The sequence below is a fragment of the Corapipo altera genome, unplaced genomic scaffold, assembly GCF_003945725.1.
Source record: "Corapipo altera isolate COAL_440 unplaced genomic scaffold, ASM394572v1 24b, whole genome shotgun sequence".
NCBI lineage: Eukaryota > Metazoa > Chordata > Aves > Passeriformes > Pipridae > Corapipo > Corapipo altera.
This window is the reverse complement of record NW_020884888.1, coordinates 1,401,682-1,423,557: the sequence shown is the minus strand read 5'-3', so window position 1 is coordinate 1,423,557 and position 21,876 is coordinate 1,401,682. Positions and strand designations below refer to the sequence as shown.

The window sequence follows — 21,876 nt, the reverse complement described above, 5'->3', positions numbered from 1 at the left end:
AGAACTGCTGTACCTGTCTGCCTTTCAGCTTCCCAGGACTGAGAACCGACACAGCTTCTACATCTCTCCTTCCTTCCAACAGCCTGAAGTGAACAGCTACCAAAAGGAAAAGTAGTCATCCAGGCAGAAAACACCAGTCATTTTGCCCCCACTGTTAGAGTCTTTGGGGGCAGATGATGCATTGATTGCACTGACATTTGATAGGAGAAATGTTATAAGGAGACTTATCACAGTGAATCAGATACAGTTCACCAGAAGTGGACTAGTAGACTGTGCTCAGAATTATGATGGGAGGCTTTACTCCTGAAAACCCAGGCATACTTGAGCTGTTGTTCTTTTCTCACTGAAATTTGCTTCAGACATCTTTCCAGCATGCACAGTAAATCTTTATACTCCACAGACACTTTGAGATATACTAAAAAAAAAAACCCTCAACTTTCTGAACTTTAAGTCCAGTCAGGAATTACTATGTCAAGATATTTCCCTATTGAAAACAGGAAATATCTTGACAGGAAACTAGCAAATATTCTAAGACTCTGTCTGAGAAACAGAAATACTTGAGTAGAGTATTTGAGTTTCTTTTCTGAAACAAACTGATAGAGCAGGTCAATCATATTTACCCAAGAGAGGATGGCAAAACTCAAAAGCTGATCTATGGAGTAACAGTACCTAAATGTAACACATGATTCAAATAACATTGCCTGGTCAGACAGTCATGAGACAGCACATGAGCCTGGGAATGACAGAAACACCACGAAAGTGGAGGAAGAAGCCTACCCTGCAAAGCAGGACTGCTCACCCACAAGCATAGAATTATGTGCTGCCTGGCAACAAGGCACTGGATTCTGCAATTTCTCAGAGAGTAGCAGACACGAGCTACCCCAGGAGTATCTAAATACAGTATATCTAAATACCAATAAGTATGGCATTGGATATGACGCACCACTAAACTGTACAAAATAAAAAGAGGTTCTGATCAACTTTGAATGAAACTAACCTGAGTTTTCAATCACTTTGTCTTCTTCTCTTGCTCTTTTCTTTTAGTTTTCTTTAATATCTGTTTACTTGAGCATTTTTTTCACCAGTTTAAGTGCTTTTGGTTTCAGATCAGTATCCTAATCCTGTCACTACTGACCTCAAAAATTCACAGTAATTCAATCTTTACTAACATGAGATAAGATCTCACTGCAGAGATACATCCACCACTTTGGCTTTAGTTGACCTGAAGAACACCAGAAGAAAGTATCTGTTTACCTCTAAATTCTCCTCTAGTCTAACAGAAAGATGTTTTGAGAGTAAGCCTGACAGATTCATGAATAGGACTGTGTGATGCAGTTGTCAATGATAGGAGGGATGAGATTTGATAACTTGGAAGTCGTCTTCTAGTCTTTTGGCACTATGTATATTTGATTTTATTTATTTATCTATTTTGAAGTTCCCATTCTGGTAACCCATCTCATCCTAACCTCCTTTTCCTTGACAAAATATAGCAAGATCTAACAGTACTCTATAACTTCCTGCCCTAACAAAGACTTTCTTTCACCTCTTCCTGTGAGCAACTAGTCTTTATCCCTGCAATATGAGGTATCAATTTCGCAGAGCAAAAATTTGCAAGCCTTATGTTCTTCTGCGTGAAGTGGGAACCACGAAGCAGTCTTAGTGAGACAGACTCATCCACGTGCTATTTTCAGTAGGTTCTCCAGATTTCCAAGTAAACAAGACTCTCCCATACAACACATATAAGTATCTCATGCCAAGTTATTCATTTGAGTTGCTGGAAGACTCAAAAAGCAGTAGAAAGGACCATGCAACCTATACAGAAAACACCTCAACCGTCTGAGACAACAGTTGCCAGATACTAACTGAATTGAGACACATCAAGGCTGCAGACAGGTGTATGCTACAGTAACAGCATTATCAGAGGTTATTCTCATGCAATTTGCTGTTGTGCCTCTGCAAAAGATCCCAGAGTACAGATTTTGGCAAGAACTACTCCAAAGGAACTCTTGCTAATCTGCCACAGGAAATAACAAGAAGGTTCTTACAAACAGAGGCTGTGGGAAAATTATTCTGTATCTGTTTGTGCTGAACATCAACTGGCTTCTAGTACCTCGGATTTAGCACTAAAACCATGTCGATAACATGCTGATGTTTTTAATTGTTGCTGAGTAGTGCTTACACTACATCAAGGACTTTTCAGCTTCTCATATGGCCCTGCCAGCAAGGAAACTGGGGGTGCACAAGAAGTTGTGAAGGGCCACAGCCAGGACAGCCAACCCCAAGTGACCAAAGGGACAATCCATACCATATTGTATCATGCTCAGCTTATAAAGCCAGGGGGAGTTGACCACGGGGTGGTGGCCTGCTGCTTGGGGACTGGCACCACAGGAGGTGGTGAACAACTGCATCGTGCATCACTTGTTTAGTATATTCTTTTAACATTACTACTATTTTTCCTTCCTTTTTTGTTCTATTAAACTGTCTTTATATAAAATGACGAGTTTTATCTTTTTTCTGATTTTCTCGTGCATCCCACTGAGGGGGAGTGAGCTTTGTGTTTAGCTGCCTGCCAGGATTAAATCGCAACAACTACATACCCTCCCCTTCCTCAACATAAATCTGTGTCCACTAGAGCAAAACAAAGCATCAGTATTATGGGAAGACAAGCACTTGATACAGAAGTGTCACCACACAAACAGAGTACCCAGCAGCTGCATTCTACAATTCTTGTTTTAACCCAAGCAGAAAACAGCCTCCAATTTTACACTACCTTTTTTTTCTTAAGCATGGAGTACTGTTATTAGAGGCAGTTTATGATGTTCTTAATTTACTTCAGATTGTGCCAATAATGTACCCAAAACTATGAAAAACAGCTTTGAATTCTGACTAAGAAATCTCAGTTGGTTTAAGAAAAAACAAATATATATCAATTATCCATCATCTCCTTTCACTCAGAGACCAAGAAGAGACATTGAAAGCAAGGTTTCTTTTAGAGTATTTAAGCTGTGAACATGTAACCCCTCATAAGCCTGTATTCTGTAGTCTGTACATGTAACAGACATTGAATAAACATGGATAAAGATCTCAACAGGCAGTGAGGAAGCTGCAAAACTATATATAAATGAACCCAGGAAAAGACAGATAACAAATATTCACAATTGAAGTTAATGTATTCATAATACTAATGGTGAGGCTAACACACAATTTGCAAATAAACAAGATATTTGCAGATTCTCTAAAAGGACCACACTGGCTCCCGTTTTATTTTATTTTCTCAACTAGGGAGAAAATTTTATTTTCTCCACATGTAGGAGAGGGCTTAGGGAGGACACTGGCACTGTGCTGTGCTCCTTCTGGGTGATATTTTTATAAACTGTCCTAGTTCGGGGTGAGTCAAATATTACTGGACTCCCACTGCAGTAGATTTGCTTGCATGCCTGTGATAGAGCCTTTTCAGAAGCCAAGAATGCTCTCACACACCATAATGCCAATTTCTAGCTTCCCACAGAGTGCTGTATTTACTACACATCAAAGGACCATTTCTGCTAATGCATACAAGAGAGAAACTCAAGTGTCACAATCAATTTAATCCAGCATTCATCCAGGCTGCTGCCTTTGCCCTCATCCCTGTCTGCTTGTTCCTGCCGCTCAGGATCTGTTTTGTGGACTCAGCCAGAGGACTAGTCAGTCTGTAAACTAACCTGGGAAAGAAATCCTCTGTAAAAAGCTTAATTGTCAGCTGAATCAATTCCCACAGCCAGTCTGTAGTGAGGCTGTGTGAACACCAGTACAAGCATGAGGGTTTGGGCAGAAAAGTGCTAGCTGTGTGCAGGGGAAAGTGGAAATGCTCTTTTCAGCAAAAATAATGATTTTTGCTGGATGAAGTCAGTCACAGAGCTAGAGCTTTATTTATAGCGCAGGAGAACATATGGAGTCCAACAGGAAACAGGGTTTTATTGCAGTAGGTGTTCAGTCTTTCATCCAAAAATCTGACTCTCTATGCCTGAGACAATTCTGCTGCAGGTAAAAAACGAGTAACAAGAATCAGATGTGGTAGTATGTCAGGGCACACCAGAGAACCTCTACTTTAATTTTTCTTCCTACAGTATCACTGCACCTGTGCCTGAGTCTGTGCCATGATCTTCTCCTTCTGTCAGTGAAAGCAACAGAATAGGTTTCTGTTATTTTAATTCTAATTTGCTATGGGGGCAGGGGAGAGAAAAGCCTTCAGGTGGTGCTTTAGGAGTTTTCTTTTTCCTTTTTTTAAAAAATAAATTTAATTCTGGTGTGGTGAGCGCCATTTCTCCCTTTTCTCTGAAAACACTGAGGTCCATACACTCCTTGTCCTTCAGAACACACAGAGTACTAAGTCTTCACCCGGACACTGGACTCATCTGCTAAATCTTTGACAATGGCTAGCTAGTACACTCCCAGGAAAAAACATACACCACCAACCCACCAGTGTTCTGTTACTTCTGCAAATTTTTTTCTCTACTGTATAGATGAAATCTTTTGATCAATAAAGACTAAAACTTAATTATGTTACTTATTTTTTTAAAAACTTTTCTCCATTAAAGTCACAGAACAATTTCTGTGGTTGAAATTAGAAATAGATGAAAAATGGCTAAGATTCAATATTCATTGCAGGCACTCCTTTCTATAAGCCACAAGCTTTTTTTTCAAGCACAGTTTACTATCCAAGCATTTCAATCTTACACTGAAATGCTTTAAAGAAGAGTTATAAGCAAACTTCTGTATTACAAGCTACAATTTCTTTACATCTTTCAAACAATTTCCTACCATACCTCTTCATAATGAAAATAACCTCTTCTTTGCCCTAAATCCAATACTTATCCTGTCTGTATGCTTGTTACTACCCACAGTAATAAAATTATATTGCTGAAACAGATATTCAGAAGATGGGTATATGGATTTTTTGCAAAAAAAGCTATTTCTCTCAAAATGTCTTTAAACAGTGGCTCAACTCTAGTGATCTCCCTTTAGTATTCTGGAAGCAAAACCAATATTCAAACAGATAAAAAAGCCAAAAAGGTTGACAACATAACTGTTAAACACAATCTAACAAAGATGCTCCATTACCTTTTGATGGGGAATTGAACATTATATAATATCTCTTACTTCTGCAAAGAACTAATAGCTATAAAAGAATAAAGTATAGCTTGAAGCATTACGCAAATAAAAATCAGTTAGTATCTACCAACACAATAACACATAACGAGACACATGATGATCAATCTCAGTAAAAAAGGGTACTTTATTAAAGTAAGTTTTACAGTGCATGTATCAGTTTAAAATGTGTCATACTTGTTATATACACACAGAAAAATTTAGACAAACCATAGTATTTTATGAAGTTAATTCATGATTGAGTCTAAGCTCTGAAAAGCAGGCCATGGTTTTTCCTTTAACCTGAGAACAGTAAGTAATTTTCTGCATGAAGATTTTTCTTTCCATCTTACTTACACACAACTTCTATCTAAAGACTTATTACCATCAGTGCAGCTCTAATTAAATGTAGACAACTAAGACAGCTGTAGATTAGGGAAGCATCAATTTACTGTACTGCAGCTCAGAGAGATCAGAAACTCTCAGATGCATAATGTTCCGGCAGTCACATCCTACGCTGGACCAACTCAATTGCTCCCAGCGTTCTTCACAACTCATTTAACAGACTAGCAAATTCTGGTATGACTGACAAGTCTTTCAAATTATGGGCTCTCAGGTCACTGTTAAAGGCTGGATGAGAAACAAACCCTAAGCTGAAGCTAATAAATGTTAACTGTACAGTTTGGTATTTAGAAAGTCCTGATTCCCACAACAGAAAATACTAGTAATAACATTTAAAAGTCTATTTCTTGGTGGTGGATTTCATGGGCCCATTTGTGATATTTCATTCTGTCTTGTCTGTGCTGTTTACACCTAACTTTGAAGCGGATGGATAGCAACTTTCTACTATGTCAGGGAAATCCTCCCAGCCACAGCCACTCTGTACCCTGCTTGCGAGTATATGGGCAGGCTCTGAAACACATCAGTGCCTGTTTGTTCACTCTGTCACCAGAACTGGAGGTTTCAGATCTTTATGCTGCCAGCCTAAGTGTCCCAAACTTTTCTCTGTTCCACTTCAAACCACATATAAAAGCAAATTGCTCATAAGTATTTTATTACCTATACATCTACCTCACTCGTAGTCATTCACCTAGCTTCAGTGCTATATAATCTACCCGTAATCATAGAGTCAAAATTGAAGCCAGATCCAGTTTCAGTTTTTTTTCAAGGGGAGCTGGTGAATAAAAACATAATGCTGTATACATTACCTCAGCCAGAATACTGATGCTAAATAGGCTTGCTGAAGAAAACAAGAACAAAGTGATCAGCCTTGCTGAAGATAATGGGGTTTGCAAAACGAATGCCATTTTGCAAATGGAACAAAACCCAGCTCCCCTCAAAGGGTGGTCCAAGCTCAGTATCTCTCCTATACAACCAAAATCCCTTCTTCCCAAGACATCTTGACAGTTAGCTGGAGCAAGTTGATAGACAGGGCTTAGATTAGGCAAGTTTTTCCTGGTATCCCAGAAACATGATCAGACTCATCCCATGTTCCAAATTCTTTTGGTAATAGGAGATTAAACTCCCAAACAAGCATAATACCGAGCTGCAATTCAAGGTTTCAGGTTTGAGGTTTGCAGAACACACAGCCAGGTGCACCATCTACTCAAAAGGCCAAGATCTGCTTTATCATCACACTTCGTAAGGGCTAGGGATTTCCAACGACCAAACAAGGTAGCATTCTGGACTAATGCCATTTTGGAAGTAAGATCTAAATAGCTATTTCTTGTTTAAAATTAAAACTAATCAAAGAAAGTGAGGTCCATAATTATAGTTCCTAAAACCATATGCTTCTTTTTCTAGCAGAATTTCTCAGCAATATATGTTTCTTGCACTGACCAGCTCACAAAGCATTCACTGATGCTCCTTTCAGAAGGTTCCTCATTTCCACACAAATACCTGTGCAACACTTAAATGCTGCCACAAATCACATTATTTTTATCAAGACAATATCTGAAATCCACAGGATTTTTCCACAGCCAAAATATTTCATTTGGAAAGTGCTGTCTTTTAAGGTACTAACTCCACACAGAAGATACATTCTTAACTTGCCTTAGGTTGCAAAAAACTCAGTGAGAATACCAGCTCAGTAAAAATCCCTGTATTGCTCAGCATTTTGGGGCTATCTCATGTGTGAACTTCGACAAGGCCAAGTGCAAGGCCGTGCACGTGGCTCAGGGCAATCCCAAGGGCAAACACAGGCTGGGCAGAGAATGGATTAAGAGCAGTCCTGAGAAGAAGGACTTCAGGGTGCTGGTGGATGAGGAGCTCAACATGATGTGGCAATGTGCACTCACAGCCCAGAAGGTCAACCATGTCCTGGGCTGCATCAAAAGCAACATGGCCAGCAGGTTGAAGGAGTTGATTCTCCCCCTCTGCTCTGGTGAGGCCCCACCTGGAGAGCTGTGTTCAGCAGTAGAATCCCCAACATAAGAAGGAAACAGACCTGCTGGAGCACGTCCAAAAGAGGACTACAAAGATAATCACATGACTGGAGCACCACTCCTATGAAGACAGGCTGAGAGAGTTGGAGTTGTTCAGACTAGAGAAGAGAAGGCTCCTGGGAGACCCTACAGCAGCCTTCCATTACCTAAAGGTGGCCTACAGGAAAGCCATCGAGAGACATTTTACAATGGCATGTAGTAATAGGACAAGGGGAAATGGTTTCAACTGAAAGAGGGTGGGCTTTGATCAGATATTAGAAAGAAATTCTTTATTGTGAGGGTAGTGAGGCACTGGAACAGGTTGCCCAGAAATGTTGTGGATGCCCCTGTCCAAGGCCAGGTTATACGCGGCTGTGAGCAACGTGGTCTAGTAGAAGGTGTTCCTGCTCACAGAATCGGATGATCTTTAATGTCCCTTCCAGCCCAAACTATTTCATGATTCCATCTATTTATCTATATATTTTTACAACAGCAACCAACATAATTTGCAGCCAAGATCCAAAAAGCAGCTCTCAAAGATGGATTACAGTTTTTAATAAATGGATTTTTTAGCACTGACTGAGATTACTGTCTCATGTTTATTTGATGCTTCATTCTCTTCAGAAATTAGATATTGATGAGAATCTGTGTCACAAAAGTATTTGAATCTCTATGCAAGAGGAGGGTGAATGAAGACAATGAAGACAGATACAAACACTTCTGAATATAAGTACAGTTAGCATCTAATGCATCTTCTAAAGAGCGTAAGCATCATCACATTTCCATTATTTTAATATGACCAAAATGAAAGATAACAGCAGAGTTGATACGATGTTTTCATATAACCATGGTGATACGAGATAAAGACATGAGCTATTTTTTAGATTTCCAGTATTATTATCCTTAACAGGCTGTAAGAATAAATTTAAAGGTGGAGAGTGGAGTGTCAAAATGAGTCCTTACCTTATTTTTCTATATACGAAGCCAGCACGCAAAAACTAAGTTAAAGGTACAGGACTCAGATGCCACATGTTACCGGGATGACTCTCTCCCATAGGAGTTAAGGCTCAAAATGATTACCGAATGTTGGCCACAAAAAGCTTCTGGAACTTGACAGTAGCAGTGATGAGCCAGATGATGCAATCAACACCACAAGTCTGACAGGGATTTGTGATGCTCAGACAAATATTGTATCAAATGAACTCTTGGTGAAAAAGGAGATTGGAAGAGAGAGAACCTATTTTAAGCTGATATTTCCAAGGAAGGTGTGCTTTTGTTTTATAGCTAAGTGAGACCAACAGAAAGACAGAAAGAAGCTGCAGAAAGAAGCAACTCTGCTGCTTCTTTTTGTGTGCTGTACTTGTTTGACTCTGCAGTATGTCTGTTCAAGGAGCTGAATCAACAAACCTTCTACAAAACAATGCAATCAGTTTTTCTGCCATTTTAACTTCTTCTGAAAGCACATGGCCAAGGAGCCAGGTAGGGGGGTAGAGAAGAAAGCTCATCCCTTGCAGACAAGACCACCTATTAGACTGACTAATTTGTAATAGAGAAGCACTCCCTGAAGTTCCTGTTCACAGTAGAGTTCCTCAACAGACTGAGCTGGGAAGAGGAGGATTTGAGATTGAAAGCAGTTAGCAACTCATTTATTTGCAATCCTGTGGAGTCACATCTTTTAAAGGATCATGCTATGGCATGGAACCATCTTTATTATAGTCCCACACATGGGACTTTATAAGGCAATTTATGTTCAGCATTTTTACTGGATCTCAAGCTCCTAACTCAATTACTTTTGTAAAGTTTGCCCTCTAGGATCACTTGCAGCCCAAGTTCAAAGTTTTAAGACTCCTTCCATACATTCAAAAGCTAATTAAAAAAAAAATCAACTTCTGTTCAATGTCAATAACAAAACTTCCAGGCAGAAACATTTTTTGTCACAGGTGAGAGGAATCCACATCAAGAAAAAGGAAGACAAAGGCAGAAAGCAGCATTTTGTCAAAGGATAGCATGGTCCATTTTATTACTGCAACTGAACCTCTGTGAAACTGTGGCCAGTGGAAGAGATGTTTACTGTTATTAGTGTGACTGTAGCAGTGTATGCAAGGGAAAGGCCCTTGAAAAGGTACAAAGAAAGGAGAAGTGAAGAAATGGGAAAAGCTTTTCCTTTGCTGAACAGCGATCTGCAATTGACACAAAATATTCCAAGCAAACATTTATTTCTTCTAGAAGCCAATTCCTAACTTCAGTTTCTGATATCATGAATTTGTTAAATGATATTTTGAAAAGAATTTTTCCTCCAGTCACTTGCATACTTAACCAAAGGGGCTGAGGAATGTGTCTTACCATACAAGTGTCCAGATCCTCCAAACGTTCTATCTCTGTCAACTCCTCAACTGTGATGATAGAGCGTTTAGTTGGTTTTTCTTCAGCTAACTCAATCTCCAGTGACTCTTGCTGTGGAAGTGGTTTGCCACGTCTGGTCAAATGGTCAGCCTGGAGACAAAGATAAGAGACAAGAACACACCAGCTGAACTTTAAAAAGATAAACAGAACCCAACCAGAAGGTTTACAGAACTTCAGTGACCACAGGAACCTAGAAGACCAAGTACAAAAGCCAAGCACTGTTGTGTGTGCTAATCTTCACACTGGGTTTGTTTTATAAAGAAAATAAAAGTGTGGAAGGGAAGCTTTCTCCTAAACCATTTTTTTTAAAATTAACAAACACAAAGGCATATACAATTTCAGTTAATATAATTTTTCTAATTATTCAATGGCCAAATGTTATCACCTGCTATAGGAAAAGCAGGACAGCTTTGTTAAATACCTCAGTTCTGTATCACTGAAGAAATAGATAGGGAAAAGCTCTAACAACAATAGAATCCATTTTTAGACCTGCATAGCAAAAACTGTTACTAAGACCACAGAGAATGGTATGTGAACCACCCTGGATTGTACTTGGAAGCAAGTGGGTTCATGCTGTCATGAAAATGATGAAATATTTTCTAGTTCTTTTGATAACTAAAGAGAACATTAAATAACACCTGTCAAAAGCAAGTATTTCAAGACCAGCTAGCCCAAATCAGCAGAAGCCTTCAAAAAGGCAGCTAGGGAGAGCTGTAGTCCACTGTTTAACATCAGCACAACTCCCAGCAACCAGTGGATTGCGGTTTTGTTAACCATCAAAAAGGGTAAACAGATGACCTGAGTCAATTACAGCTCATTGAGACTAGTGTCTACTTAGGAAAAACAACTGGAGAGTTCCTATGGATTCATCTTCAAGCACACTAAAATAGCTACAATAATAATTAATGCTAAACATCACCACATTAGGCAAACTGAGGTCTTCTCAAACAAGGTTTATTTTTCAAAGTTGCTTCAAACATGACTATGTCAGTGCAACACACACAGACATTTGTAGGTGTCTGAATTAGTAGCAGGTGACACTCCAATTTAAGGAGCTGGCTCAGAACTGTTTCAGTGCATTTAATCTTTTCTGTTCTAAGAACTAGCTGCCAGCTCTCAGATTGCAGCTGTCAATTGAAGATTAACAGTGTTAAATTAAGACAGGAATTCCTCTACCAGCATTTTTGAGATCTGTACTCTTCAATGTTTCCACCAGTGTTATGCTACCTGAAGGAACCTGCAGCTAATCGAAACATAGGAGAAAGAGACACGTTACTAATGTCACACGTTACAGGTCAAAATGGATGATAAAGTAAATCAATTCAAATCAAATGTACAGACAATCATTCCTTAGTAACCAAGAGCAACTAGCAACTATCCATGGACACAATCCTGAAACGCAACAAGTGCCAAGCATCCAGAAGCCATTAGTGAGAGGGAGTCTAGCAAACCCTGCCCTGAAAATGAGTTACCACTGAAACTCTGGTGAAAGGATGCAATTCTTATCTTCTTGGCTATGTAAATACAAGGAGTGAGGAACACCAGGAGAAAAACCATTTTACTCCTGTGTACAGTGTTGGTTAAAACATTGGAATAGTCAGTCTGGTTCTGGAGACCATAATTTTAAAAGAGGATTTTAAAACAGCTGGAGAAAGTGCAAAGGATTGTCACTGGAGGCTGGAGAAAATGACATACTCTGCAAGAATCAGGGTATGTCCAAGTTGTGCAATACCACTGGACAGAGAGAGCCCACTGCTCATGCCAGCTGAGCCTCCTCCAGGACAAACTGGAGCTCATTAATGTGGTCACTCCCACAGCAGGCTGCTGCTGCTGCATAGCTCCCGAGACCAAAGGTTGTACCTTTACACAATGCTGCTCTGTATTACAGAGATGTATGCTCAAATAACGCAGTCTTTTATTTAAAAAAACAGAAAGGAGGGGGAGTAGAAAGAATGATTTGTTTTCTGTGTGTGAGGACTTTCATAAAGAGGAAATAAAGAGAAATATATATGGCTCCCTTATCTTGTGGAGAAAAGCATCTGAAAAAATTCATGACTCCAAGTTGAAGCCAGAGAAATTTCAATTAGAAATGAAGAGAAACTTTAATCAGGAGAATGACAAACAGTACTGGATTGTCCTTACAGACCCCCATTGCATTAGAAGTGAAAATGTTTTTCCGTAGATACAGGGTTGTTTATTTCTTCTACTCTTGATGAAACAAGTACCTTTATAATAATAAGTATCTGTGCCTCCTGACAGCTCAGCACCTTCAAGTAGCAAACTTTGTTTCCTTCCCTATGTTCCTACTCCTTTTCCTTCAAACTGGATACCTAAATTTCTGAGATAGTCTCAAGATATATGTTCAGGGAACAAGGTCTCAGCAGTCTCTAAGGAATTCTAAAGAATGAAATCTTACTTCTCATTTCATGAGCAACCAACCCTTATCATCTCACCACGGCAAATACTGTCATTGTTCTTAACTAAGGACTCAATGCTGCATCCTGATGGCGTTTTTACTTCTAGGTCTGACAACAGCTCAAAAGATGATAGGACAAATATACAATACAGTCTCTTCCAAGGTTACATCTTTCTTAAAGCAAAGAGGCAAGAATCCCAACATCATATTTCAAATGATGTCAGGATGTCAACGAAAATAAGACCAATTTCAAAATAGAGCTGTGAAAGGAGAAACTGAACAAGTTATGAATGTAAATGGCATTGTTAAGGTCTGGCATATTAGATATCAACCAGGGAAATACTCACCAGTTTGTGATGGCAATGGGAAAGTGCATCCAGAATTTCATCTACAACTCGGTCAGACAGGAAAGAAGCCACTGTCAGCTTTACTTCACTGTGTGAGGATTAAAAATGAGAGAACGTTTTAATTCACGCAGGAGAATTTTGTCTTTATTACATGTTCAACAGTGTGACGATTATCCATAGTGCTGTCACTTTATTTGAAGTAAAACATTAGAGGGTGTCAGGATACATGACTGCAGGTTTCAGAAATAAACTCATGAATCACACAATAAACACAGGAGCCTCTGTACCATATTTAACCTGCTTCTAACAGTTTTCCATTAGATGAAATGAAAACATCTGGGTAAAAGAGCTGAATAAAAATCAGAAGTGAAACTCAGTAAGGAACACTCTGCCACTGAAGTCAGAGAAACATGAATCTCAGACAAATGGGATAGGACAGTGCTGCCTGTTTAACACTACTACACTGAACAACTACAATCCATTCATTTCCTTAATTCCTTTTTTGTGTTTGCCTGACAGTTGAAGGACAAGTGTACAATGCTGGTTCTCCATCACGACTTTGCTTCTTCTTTTGCTCTAGGTAACCACTTTCTGTCCCAAGAACTTCATGTCAGCCATTCCACCTACACACATATACGAAGAACACCAACACACCCTGCACACTGAACTCAAGTTTCACTGGTAACTCCCTGTCAAGGAAATGTGTACCCTGAATTGCTCCCTTGGGGTCCCATCTTTGGCGACAGTACCAAAGACTCAGGTTGTGAAGGGCAGCTGATCTGGAGCTCACAAATACATATGCCTGAGCTGCAGCCAGAAGCTCCATCTCTCCTGCCTCTGTTTTCAAGGCCAACTGTTTCACCTCACACTTTCCAGCAAGTGACATGATTTTATTTTTTTATGTGTGGACTGAGCAGCTTTGGATTAACAAAGCTATTTCTGTGTGGGTCTATCACTACTGCTGCAGAAAGCCTGGACAAAAATGTAAGGAACTCCTTGGAAAGGCAATAGAGAGGTAGAATGGTGGCCAAGCCACAGCGGGAAGAGAATGAGAGTGAAGGGATCTCTCTAAGCTACCAATATTAATTTAAAATAATATAAGGCAGGAAGGGTGACAGTGTGGCCCCCTCACCTCACTGACAGTTCCAGCTCCTACAAGTGGAAAAGCCAGTATTATTGTCTTGGGGTCAAGATTTGTTTGGTAGGACTAAAGTGAAGAAAACTGACTCCCTGAACCAATTTAAACACTCTGAAGGCATAGCTAAAGGCTTTAACACCTTTTCCTGCCTATTTTGCTGTACTCTGCAAAAATAATTTCCAAGTCTTACTGTTTTCTTCTTCTGCAAAGATATTAGCACCGCAATACAAAATGACACGCTTTTCCATCAAGCAGAAAGGAACTGAGAAAGTTTAAGTACAGGTCAACCACATTATACTGCATAAATATATTCTCTGGTATACATTTCATACCAAAAAAAAGTAGTAAAAGGTCAGGTAAAAGCCTCTTTTTTAAAGGACAAACTAAGAGTTATTTAAGGTAACGGTTTCTGCTCCAGGTTTGTGGTTTGAATATTCAAGTTTCCATTTCTTAAGTACATCTGTCTGCTGTGCAAAACTCCCATATAAAGTTTTAATGTGATTGCTATGGCTACAGAACAAGACCAAATGCAGCAACAGACAAAGCACTGCTACCAGTCAAAGCAAAAAGTGCAATTTCCTTCTATTACATTAATTCAGTGTTACCCAAAAACATAAAAAGGTTTTAAAAAATGTATCAGTCATGAAAACATTATTTGTGTACCAGAAACCAAATCTTTTACTAAATAAAACAGAGCACATGCATCAATGATCTAACATCCCTAGAAATTCCAAATATATGAATCTCCTGAATTAAGTTCACCAGACCTGTAGGGCAATTTCCTGCTCTTTGAATGGCATAATATAGTTTCTTGTGAGCCACAAAAGCATTCCAAAATTCTTCTATTACACAAACACACATACACAGACATAAACCCCAAATCCAAATTCTATGACCAGTTTTGTCAGATTAGTCTTTTAAAGTACCTAATTTTATTGAGGATATCAATTCCAGATTGCTCTAAGAGGACATTTTTCACAAAAGTGCGTGGGATGGAAATCTTCTCAGTGCTAGCCTCAATCAGGTCTTCACGGATGTGAGCTTTCTTCATTACATTTGGGCAAAGGTTTTCCGCTGCATCCACCATAGACTCAAGGAGCGTCTGCACCACAGTAAGCAAAAAATAGCATTACATATTGGGATTTACTTTAGCTGGAAGATGACAGCATTATTCTGGTGAAAAGCACTACAACACTTTGAGACTTGTAGTTTTGACAATTCTCTTTCCTACTTTCAAATCCATTGCAACTCAGCTGCAGTAAAAGATATTTTACAAAATACAGCTTTTAAAATTAACATACTTATTTAGAAAACATCCTACAACTATACTTGCTTGCCTTTTCAAATATGAAACTTCTCTGTGTTTAACTGTCAGAACAATAAATTAGCTTCTCTTGTGTACCCACCACTGCAGTGGATGCTCTGCTGCAGCTGCCTTCCCTCTAAACTGTGCCCTGAATAACCAATTTCCATCAATACTCCAGACCTGCCAATTTGTAAGAAGCACCAGCATATGAAAAAAGGAGACTATCGACAACTCAGTATGCTGTACATGGCTGGAATATACTAGCCAAATATTAAGAAGTAGCTACAAGTGTGATTTGCAGTGGGCATGCAAACCTTTAATATATGTATCTCATTTACATACACTTAAAGCCACAGGGAACTTTAAGTGCAGGCAACAATTTTTATTCGCACAGAATCACAGAATGGGTGAAAGGTTGGAGGTCATCTAGCCCCAACTCCCTGCTCCAGCAGATTTCCCTAGAGCACATTACTCAAGGTTGTGTTCAGGCAGATTCTGAACATCTCCAGTGAGGGAGAGTCCACAACTTCTCTGGGCAATCTGTTCCAGTGCATGGTCATCCATACAGTAAAAATATTCTTCCTCATGTTCAGGTGGAACTTTCTGTGCATCAGTTTCTGCCCATTGCGTTTTGCCCTATTGCTCGTCACCACCGAGAAGAGTCTGTCTCCATTGTCTTGACACCCTCCCTTCCAATAGTTCTATATATTTATAAGATCCCCTCTCAGTCTTCTCTTTGGCCCAGCTCCCTCAACCTTTCCTCATAAGTGAGGTGTTCCAGTCCTCTAACCATCTTTGTAGCCCTCTGCTGGACTCACTCTTGGAGTTCTATGTCTCTTTCTTTTTAAATGACTGATCAAAACCCCAAACCAGAAGAAAACCATACACACTCCAGAAATAAGACCATGTTACAAACCCCCCAACTCCCTCAGCTCTATTTTTCCTAGCATAAGGTCTCCTGTACTGACAGTATCTTCCCTCTTAAACTTTATCTTAGAAAAATGTTTCATAGAAATCCTCAATGCTACGAAGTTACGTTAGGAAGACCCTTTTAGTTGCATGAGATTTATCTCCTACCTGTGCCTGTGAGAGAAGTAATTCTGGTTTAAATCCTCTTTTATCACCTGCTGATTTCTTTTTGAAACCCCAGCTATGACCAGAAGGCTCAAGAGCCCTCATACAGGCATGAGTGAGGGCTCATAGTGCCTCACATAATCATCCATCTATAAACTTGTGTCATGAAAAGTGCAGGAAAGCTCTAATGTACACATGCAGGGATCAGGATGAGTCCTAGAACCAGTACTAGTGTCCTTTGTCACTGAAATATTTTTCCTCTAATTGTTTTCCATTTTCATATCCAAAAAGGTTAGGATACCTGTGGTCCTACACAGAAGGTATAAAATAATAAACTGGTCATCTAGAAAAACAATTTTAAATTCTTACGGTTTTACTACATGATGATATGTACCCTGTGTACAGTAAAACCCATGCACTTATAAACACAAAGTAGTATTTTCTGAAAAGACTGGAGACTGTTGTTTGTTCAAATTCTCTCCTATATCCACCTTACTTCATCTCCAGTCCCAGCAATGCAGAAAATCTATTTTAGGTATCTTCAGAAGGCTGTTCAACCACCAATTAATTTCCCACCAAATAAATTGTTTCAGAGATTGCAAAAGGCCCAAGCTCATCAGCACAAGATTTGAAAACAAACTCTCTGTGTCCATTCCCAGTATGAAGCACTACTTAGAAAGAGGTAAGGAGAAAGTAAGGAAGTGTTTTTCTCCAGCAGCTGGTCCTGTTGTCCAGTGAAGCAGCTGTCATGCTGCTGCACTCCAGTGACTGTGAGGTCTCCTCAGCCTACAGTGCTTCCAAAGTGGCATATACAAACATATTGTCCTTGGTTCATGCTTCAGTGTAAGTGCAAGACTCATTTTACCCCAACTTTGAATCCTCCAAACAACTGGGACAAGCAGAAACTATTAGCAGACATCAGATTTTTCACCATATGCCATACCACATGAAGCTTTCAAGCATTTTTTTAAAATCCAAAGGAAGGTGGAAAGACAAAAGGAACAGGACAGGGGCCAGTTTACCAATATGGGCCAACATGTCTCCAGTAAGACTGGAAGTCGATAACCAAACAGAAAAAGGTACTTACCAAAAAAAAAAAGGAAAGAAAATAGCAGTTTCATTGGAATGGTATACTACGTAAGCCTAGGTTTAACCCAGGCACTTGTAAATATTGTACAAAAATAATGAACTACACCCCTTGAAAACTCTACCATACTTTCTTTTTCTTCTCAGTGTCACACAGAGGTGAGTGACCTCAAGTTCAACTCCATTGTAGCAGAGCTTTCTTCTCTTTCCATAGCCCTACTACATAATTATGTCTTACTAAATTGGCAATTTTCACATATAGATATTGAGCAAGAAACAAAAACGCCATTACTGCATAATAATTTCAATGATTCAAAGCAGCATCTTTCAGTCTATAATTCTTACAGACTGAAAAAAATAGACTGCTCTTTAAGCCTAGATTCATGAGGACAACAAAGCAACATGAAGTAGCCACAGTGTACAGGGAAGTCTGATCTTTACAGCATTTGATTTACAGTTATAAGGGACAACTGTCACTACGGAGTTTGTTTCTGGGTTCCTAAGCTCTCTGCACTTTAATACTCCCGTACTCCCCTCCTTCAATCCCCCAGAGATTCTGGGACAGCATGACTCAGAAAGAGCCTTTCAAGTCCCTGCAGACATATTCACAGGGAGGATAAAGAACCTAAATGGTAGAGACAACTGAGCCAGGTACACTACTAACGAGAGTTTCTGATACATCCATTTTTTATCATGCTGCGTGAAGGTGTCAGTGGGAAGTAGAAGGAAAAACTGAAGACTTTTCCCGAAAATCTCAGAATTAATTTTTACTCAAAAAACCTCAGAGAATGTGCAATTTAAGTCAAATAGAGTTTGGATCCCATTTTAATTGCACAACTGAACATAATTTCTTCAGTGGTGGATTTCAGCAGTTAATTTCACATGGCTGTTACTGTATCTACAGAAACCTTTCCTCATCTTCTAATTCTATCCCAAAACCTTTCACTGATGGAAACACATCGATCAATATTGACTGTGAAGGGGCATGCATTTCAGTCACAAGACTACATGTGCCAGTCACTAGGTGTGCAAAAGGAAAAGAAAAAAGTACTGCGCACAGCTAAAGGATCTTAATATTCGGGAGAAAGATATGGTGAGAACAAAAGGACTGGAGCATGATGATATCAAAACAAAAATAAAACAGGTGATGAAGCTAAAAAACGCTTTGCACTAGAACAGAATTTAGGGAGAATATTTCAAGCACTCATGACCTTACAAAACAAGCATCTTTTGCCTAGGCTCCACTTCTCTTGCTTATTTTTCCTTGGGCCTTTGCTGGCTGAATAAAGCATCTCTGGGTTCTATGTGTCCACAGTGACACCAGCAGGAGATGAAAAATGCATACAATGCTACAATTTCTCCTTTGGTCAACTCAACTCATTCCAAGATACTGTTTTTCCTTACTCTAACTTCTTACTTCCACCTCTTCCCTTTTTTCAGTTAAAAACAAAAATAAAAAACCTCCTATTTGCCTGAAGAATGTTCATCAGTTTTACACAACTTCCAAACTTTTTTTTAGAATCAGGCTGTGGTTGCTATGGAAGCTAAAAATCAAAAACTCAATTCACATTATACAGGATGTTTTTCTGCCAACAATTACAAAAACAACTGTCCTTATATGACCTCCCTTGTCTATCTTTACAAAAAATAAACTGCTTATTATGTTTTGAATTGATGTAAACAATTGGGAAAAAAAAAAATCCTAGTCCAAGTTCAACATTTTCTCCTGCATGCAAAGTACACCACCACAGAGCTTAAAGGGAAACCTTTCAGACCTAAGCATAAAATTATTAAAAACGAGAGTTAGAATATACAAGGAGCAATACTACTTTATAGTTTCTTGTAAGCCACTTAAACTTGAATGCCAACACAAATTAAAAGTAAACACAGAAGTTAGAATGAGTGAGCTGAAGTGCCTTTCATTGTAAATGTGTAAAAGTATAAATGGAAGACCCATGAACTCAATCTTACGCCAGCAACTATAAATAACATTCCAAATGCTGACGAGGCTTATTTTTCTACATTTCTATAAGAGTATCCAAGATGAACTTATTAAAGTGCATGAGCCCAGCATGAAGGGTTGACCTAACTATTCCCATTCCAATAATAGCCTAAGAGTTCCACTGGGAAGAATCTTATGGATAAATCACTTTCATGGCTGCAGAAATCTTCACTTATTTCATATAATGGGGAAAGGGAGACACATACTAAAAATCAAGCACCATTTTCCTCCTCATTAACTTTTTAATTTCAAAAAAGTAATTAGTAATATGGTATTATTATTGTTCTTCATTATATTCCCACTGACTAAAGCATTTCCATGTTGTTTCAACTGAAAGATCAAAGAATCTGAAAAAGAAGGTGAAAAGTATAAATACAACAGAACACAGGCAAGGCAGCTTAGTCGTAAACTCAGGTTGATCTGAGCTGCCCCAGAGTCATATTCTTAAATTCACCAGCTTCCATACAGATCCCAACTGTTGTTAAAATCTCCCCATTCTGTCTTCTTTCTGGACTGATAGCTTTGCACATGATGTATGGATGACTCTGCTTGTTATACAGTAAAAGCTAACGTAACTGAAGGCTCAAATTTCTGAGCAGGAGCTGGCTGAACACAGGTGAGAACAATTACAGATCAATGACATTTATTTCAAGAACTGAGGTTTGACAAGCAACTTGTGAAAAGACTTCCTGCAAAGCTGCCTGTACTAATTCTTTGGGCACTCTCAATACATACAAGTTACCCAAATCAAACAGTAAAGTGGAAAATCTGCATCAGGTTCAAGTGGTCACTGGGGAAAAAATTCTGCAATGGAGCCTACAGAAAAGCAGTTTTTACTCCAGTGGGACACCTTAACTACTGAGCACTTTTCTCCAGGACATGAGGTTTCTTTAGGTGCTTTATAAAGGGTTGAAGGAGCAATTGATTAGTCTTTGCCTTCTAGAAGATGAAATAAGACGATAATAAACAGTATGTGCTCCTTCTGCCCACTGAAAACACTAAAGCAATTTTTCTTTTAATTCCAACTGAGCAAAAATCCAGATAATGCAGCCCAAAGTTATAAGAAACTAATAATGAAAAAATAGCTTACATACAAATCTACTGAGAAGTTAAAAAAAGAAAAAAAGTGTGGTACATTTGCATTTAGCAACAGAGAACCTCAGATTTAGTTATTACTGCATGTAACAGATGGTAATACATCTATCCACAGACCTTAAGTTGCTCATCCACTACCCTTGTGACTTCTCCAGCCATGGATTCAAGTGTCTCTTGGATTGGATTGGAGAGTGAACCATTTGCTCCTGCCCAAGAAGCTCCACCAAGGTGATACAGATTTGGTAAGAGCTGTAAGACAGGAAGAGTATCTTCAGAAATCAGGCTCATCATTACCTGCTTTCAAATCAGGACAAATAGGAGAAAACCTCTTTGGCTAAATCAAAGTCCTTATAAATTAGAATTATCATATTAAATACTATCTATAGCTGATCATTTGAAAAAAATACCCTTTTGCGACACATTGTTATTTTAACTCCCCAAAAAGAGAAAAGCTGCAAACATACACAGAACTGCTCTCAGCATTACCAGTATGCTGGGAAAGGCTTACTGTTTTGGAGTTCTTAGCATCCCGCATAAGCCGTTCTGCCGATTTGACATCTTCCTGTACAGCATCCACGCCACAGTTTCTTAAAGAGTTGAGATGATCTTGCACTTTTACACATATCCTGTCAATCATCTATTTGAACAAAAGACATACAAAAGATAAAAACATCAGAATGTTGGTCAAACACAAACATAATTCCAGTCCAGGTAGAAAATCAACAGTAGCATGATGAGATTTGTAGTGACAATCTGGAAATGCAAGATCAGAGCTTGGAGGTAGTACAAAATACTAGTGCAGAAAAGCACTACATCTCATAAGGGCACATCTAAACACTGTGAAAATAAATAAAACTTTACCATTTGAAAAAATTAAACAATTTAGAATATTTCCTCAACAGTTACCCCCAGGATAACTGCAAATAATCAAGTTATCCAGTTCAAGTTGCTCTGTTTTTTTGGAGCAACTTAAATGCTGAAAATGTTGTTGATATATTTAATACTTAGGTCCAGAAATCACTGAACTGTTAAGAAATTCAGACAGTAAAAGAAAGTTCTGCCATTCAACAAACACTATCAGAGATTTTTCCCATCTAAGCAAAACACAATCGCACAAGCTTCTGGAGTATTCTTTCAAAATAGAAATATTCTTAGTTGCAAGGGAACTAAAACTACCAAAGCAGAAGTTTCCATCATACCTTTCACAGTGGGATAAACTGAACTTAATCTGTATCTGCAACACAATTCATTCAATATGCTGAAAACACAGGGTACGTGGTATATCTGCATCCTTACAAGACAAACCAGTAAGAATGTCTGACATATAGTCAGCTTTGACTAAGATATATGAGGCAGGGAGATATAATAGTTAAAAGTCTTTATCAGCCCACACAGCATTCATTAGAACTGGCTATTTGACATTTTGAAGTAACATCTGAGTGCATGTGTCATCATCATA

At 38.8% G+C, this 21,876-nt stretch overlaps 1 protein-coding gene across 6 annotated transcripts in view; it reads right to left on the bottom strand.

The window, feature by feature from the left end:
* The window catches only part of CARMIL1 (capping protein regulator and myosin 1 linker 1), a 193,694-nt gene that overhangs the window by 32,647 nt on the left and 139,171 nt on the right, over positions 1-21,876 (bottom strand). For all 6 annotated transcript variants that reach the window (XM_027643918.1, XM_027643919.1, XM_027643922.1 and 3 more), the window contains 5 exons: positions 20,926-21,054; positions 20,535-20,666; positions 14,781-14,956; positions 12,717-12,804; positions 9,894-10,043 (listed from right to left, as the gene is read on the bottom strand). In XM_027643918.1, the coding sequence (XP_027499719.1) occupies positions 9,894-10,043; positions 12,717-12,804; positions 14,781-14,956; positions 20,535-20,666; positions 20,926-21,054 (675 nt within the window). The remainder of the gene's footprint in view (positions 1-9,893; positions 10,044-12,716; positions 12,805-14,780; positions 14,957-20,534; positions 20,667-20,925; positions 21,055-21,876) is intronic.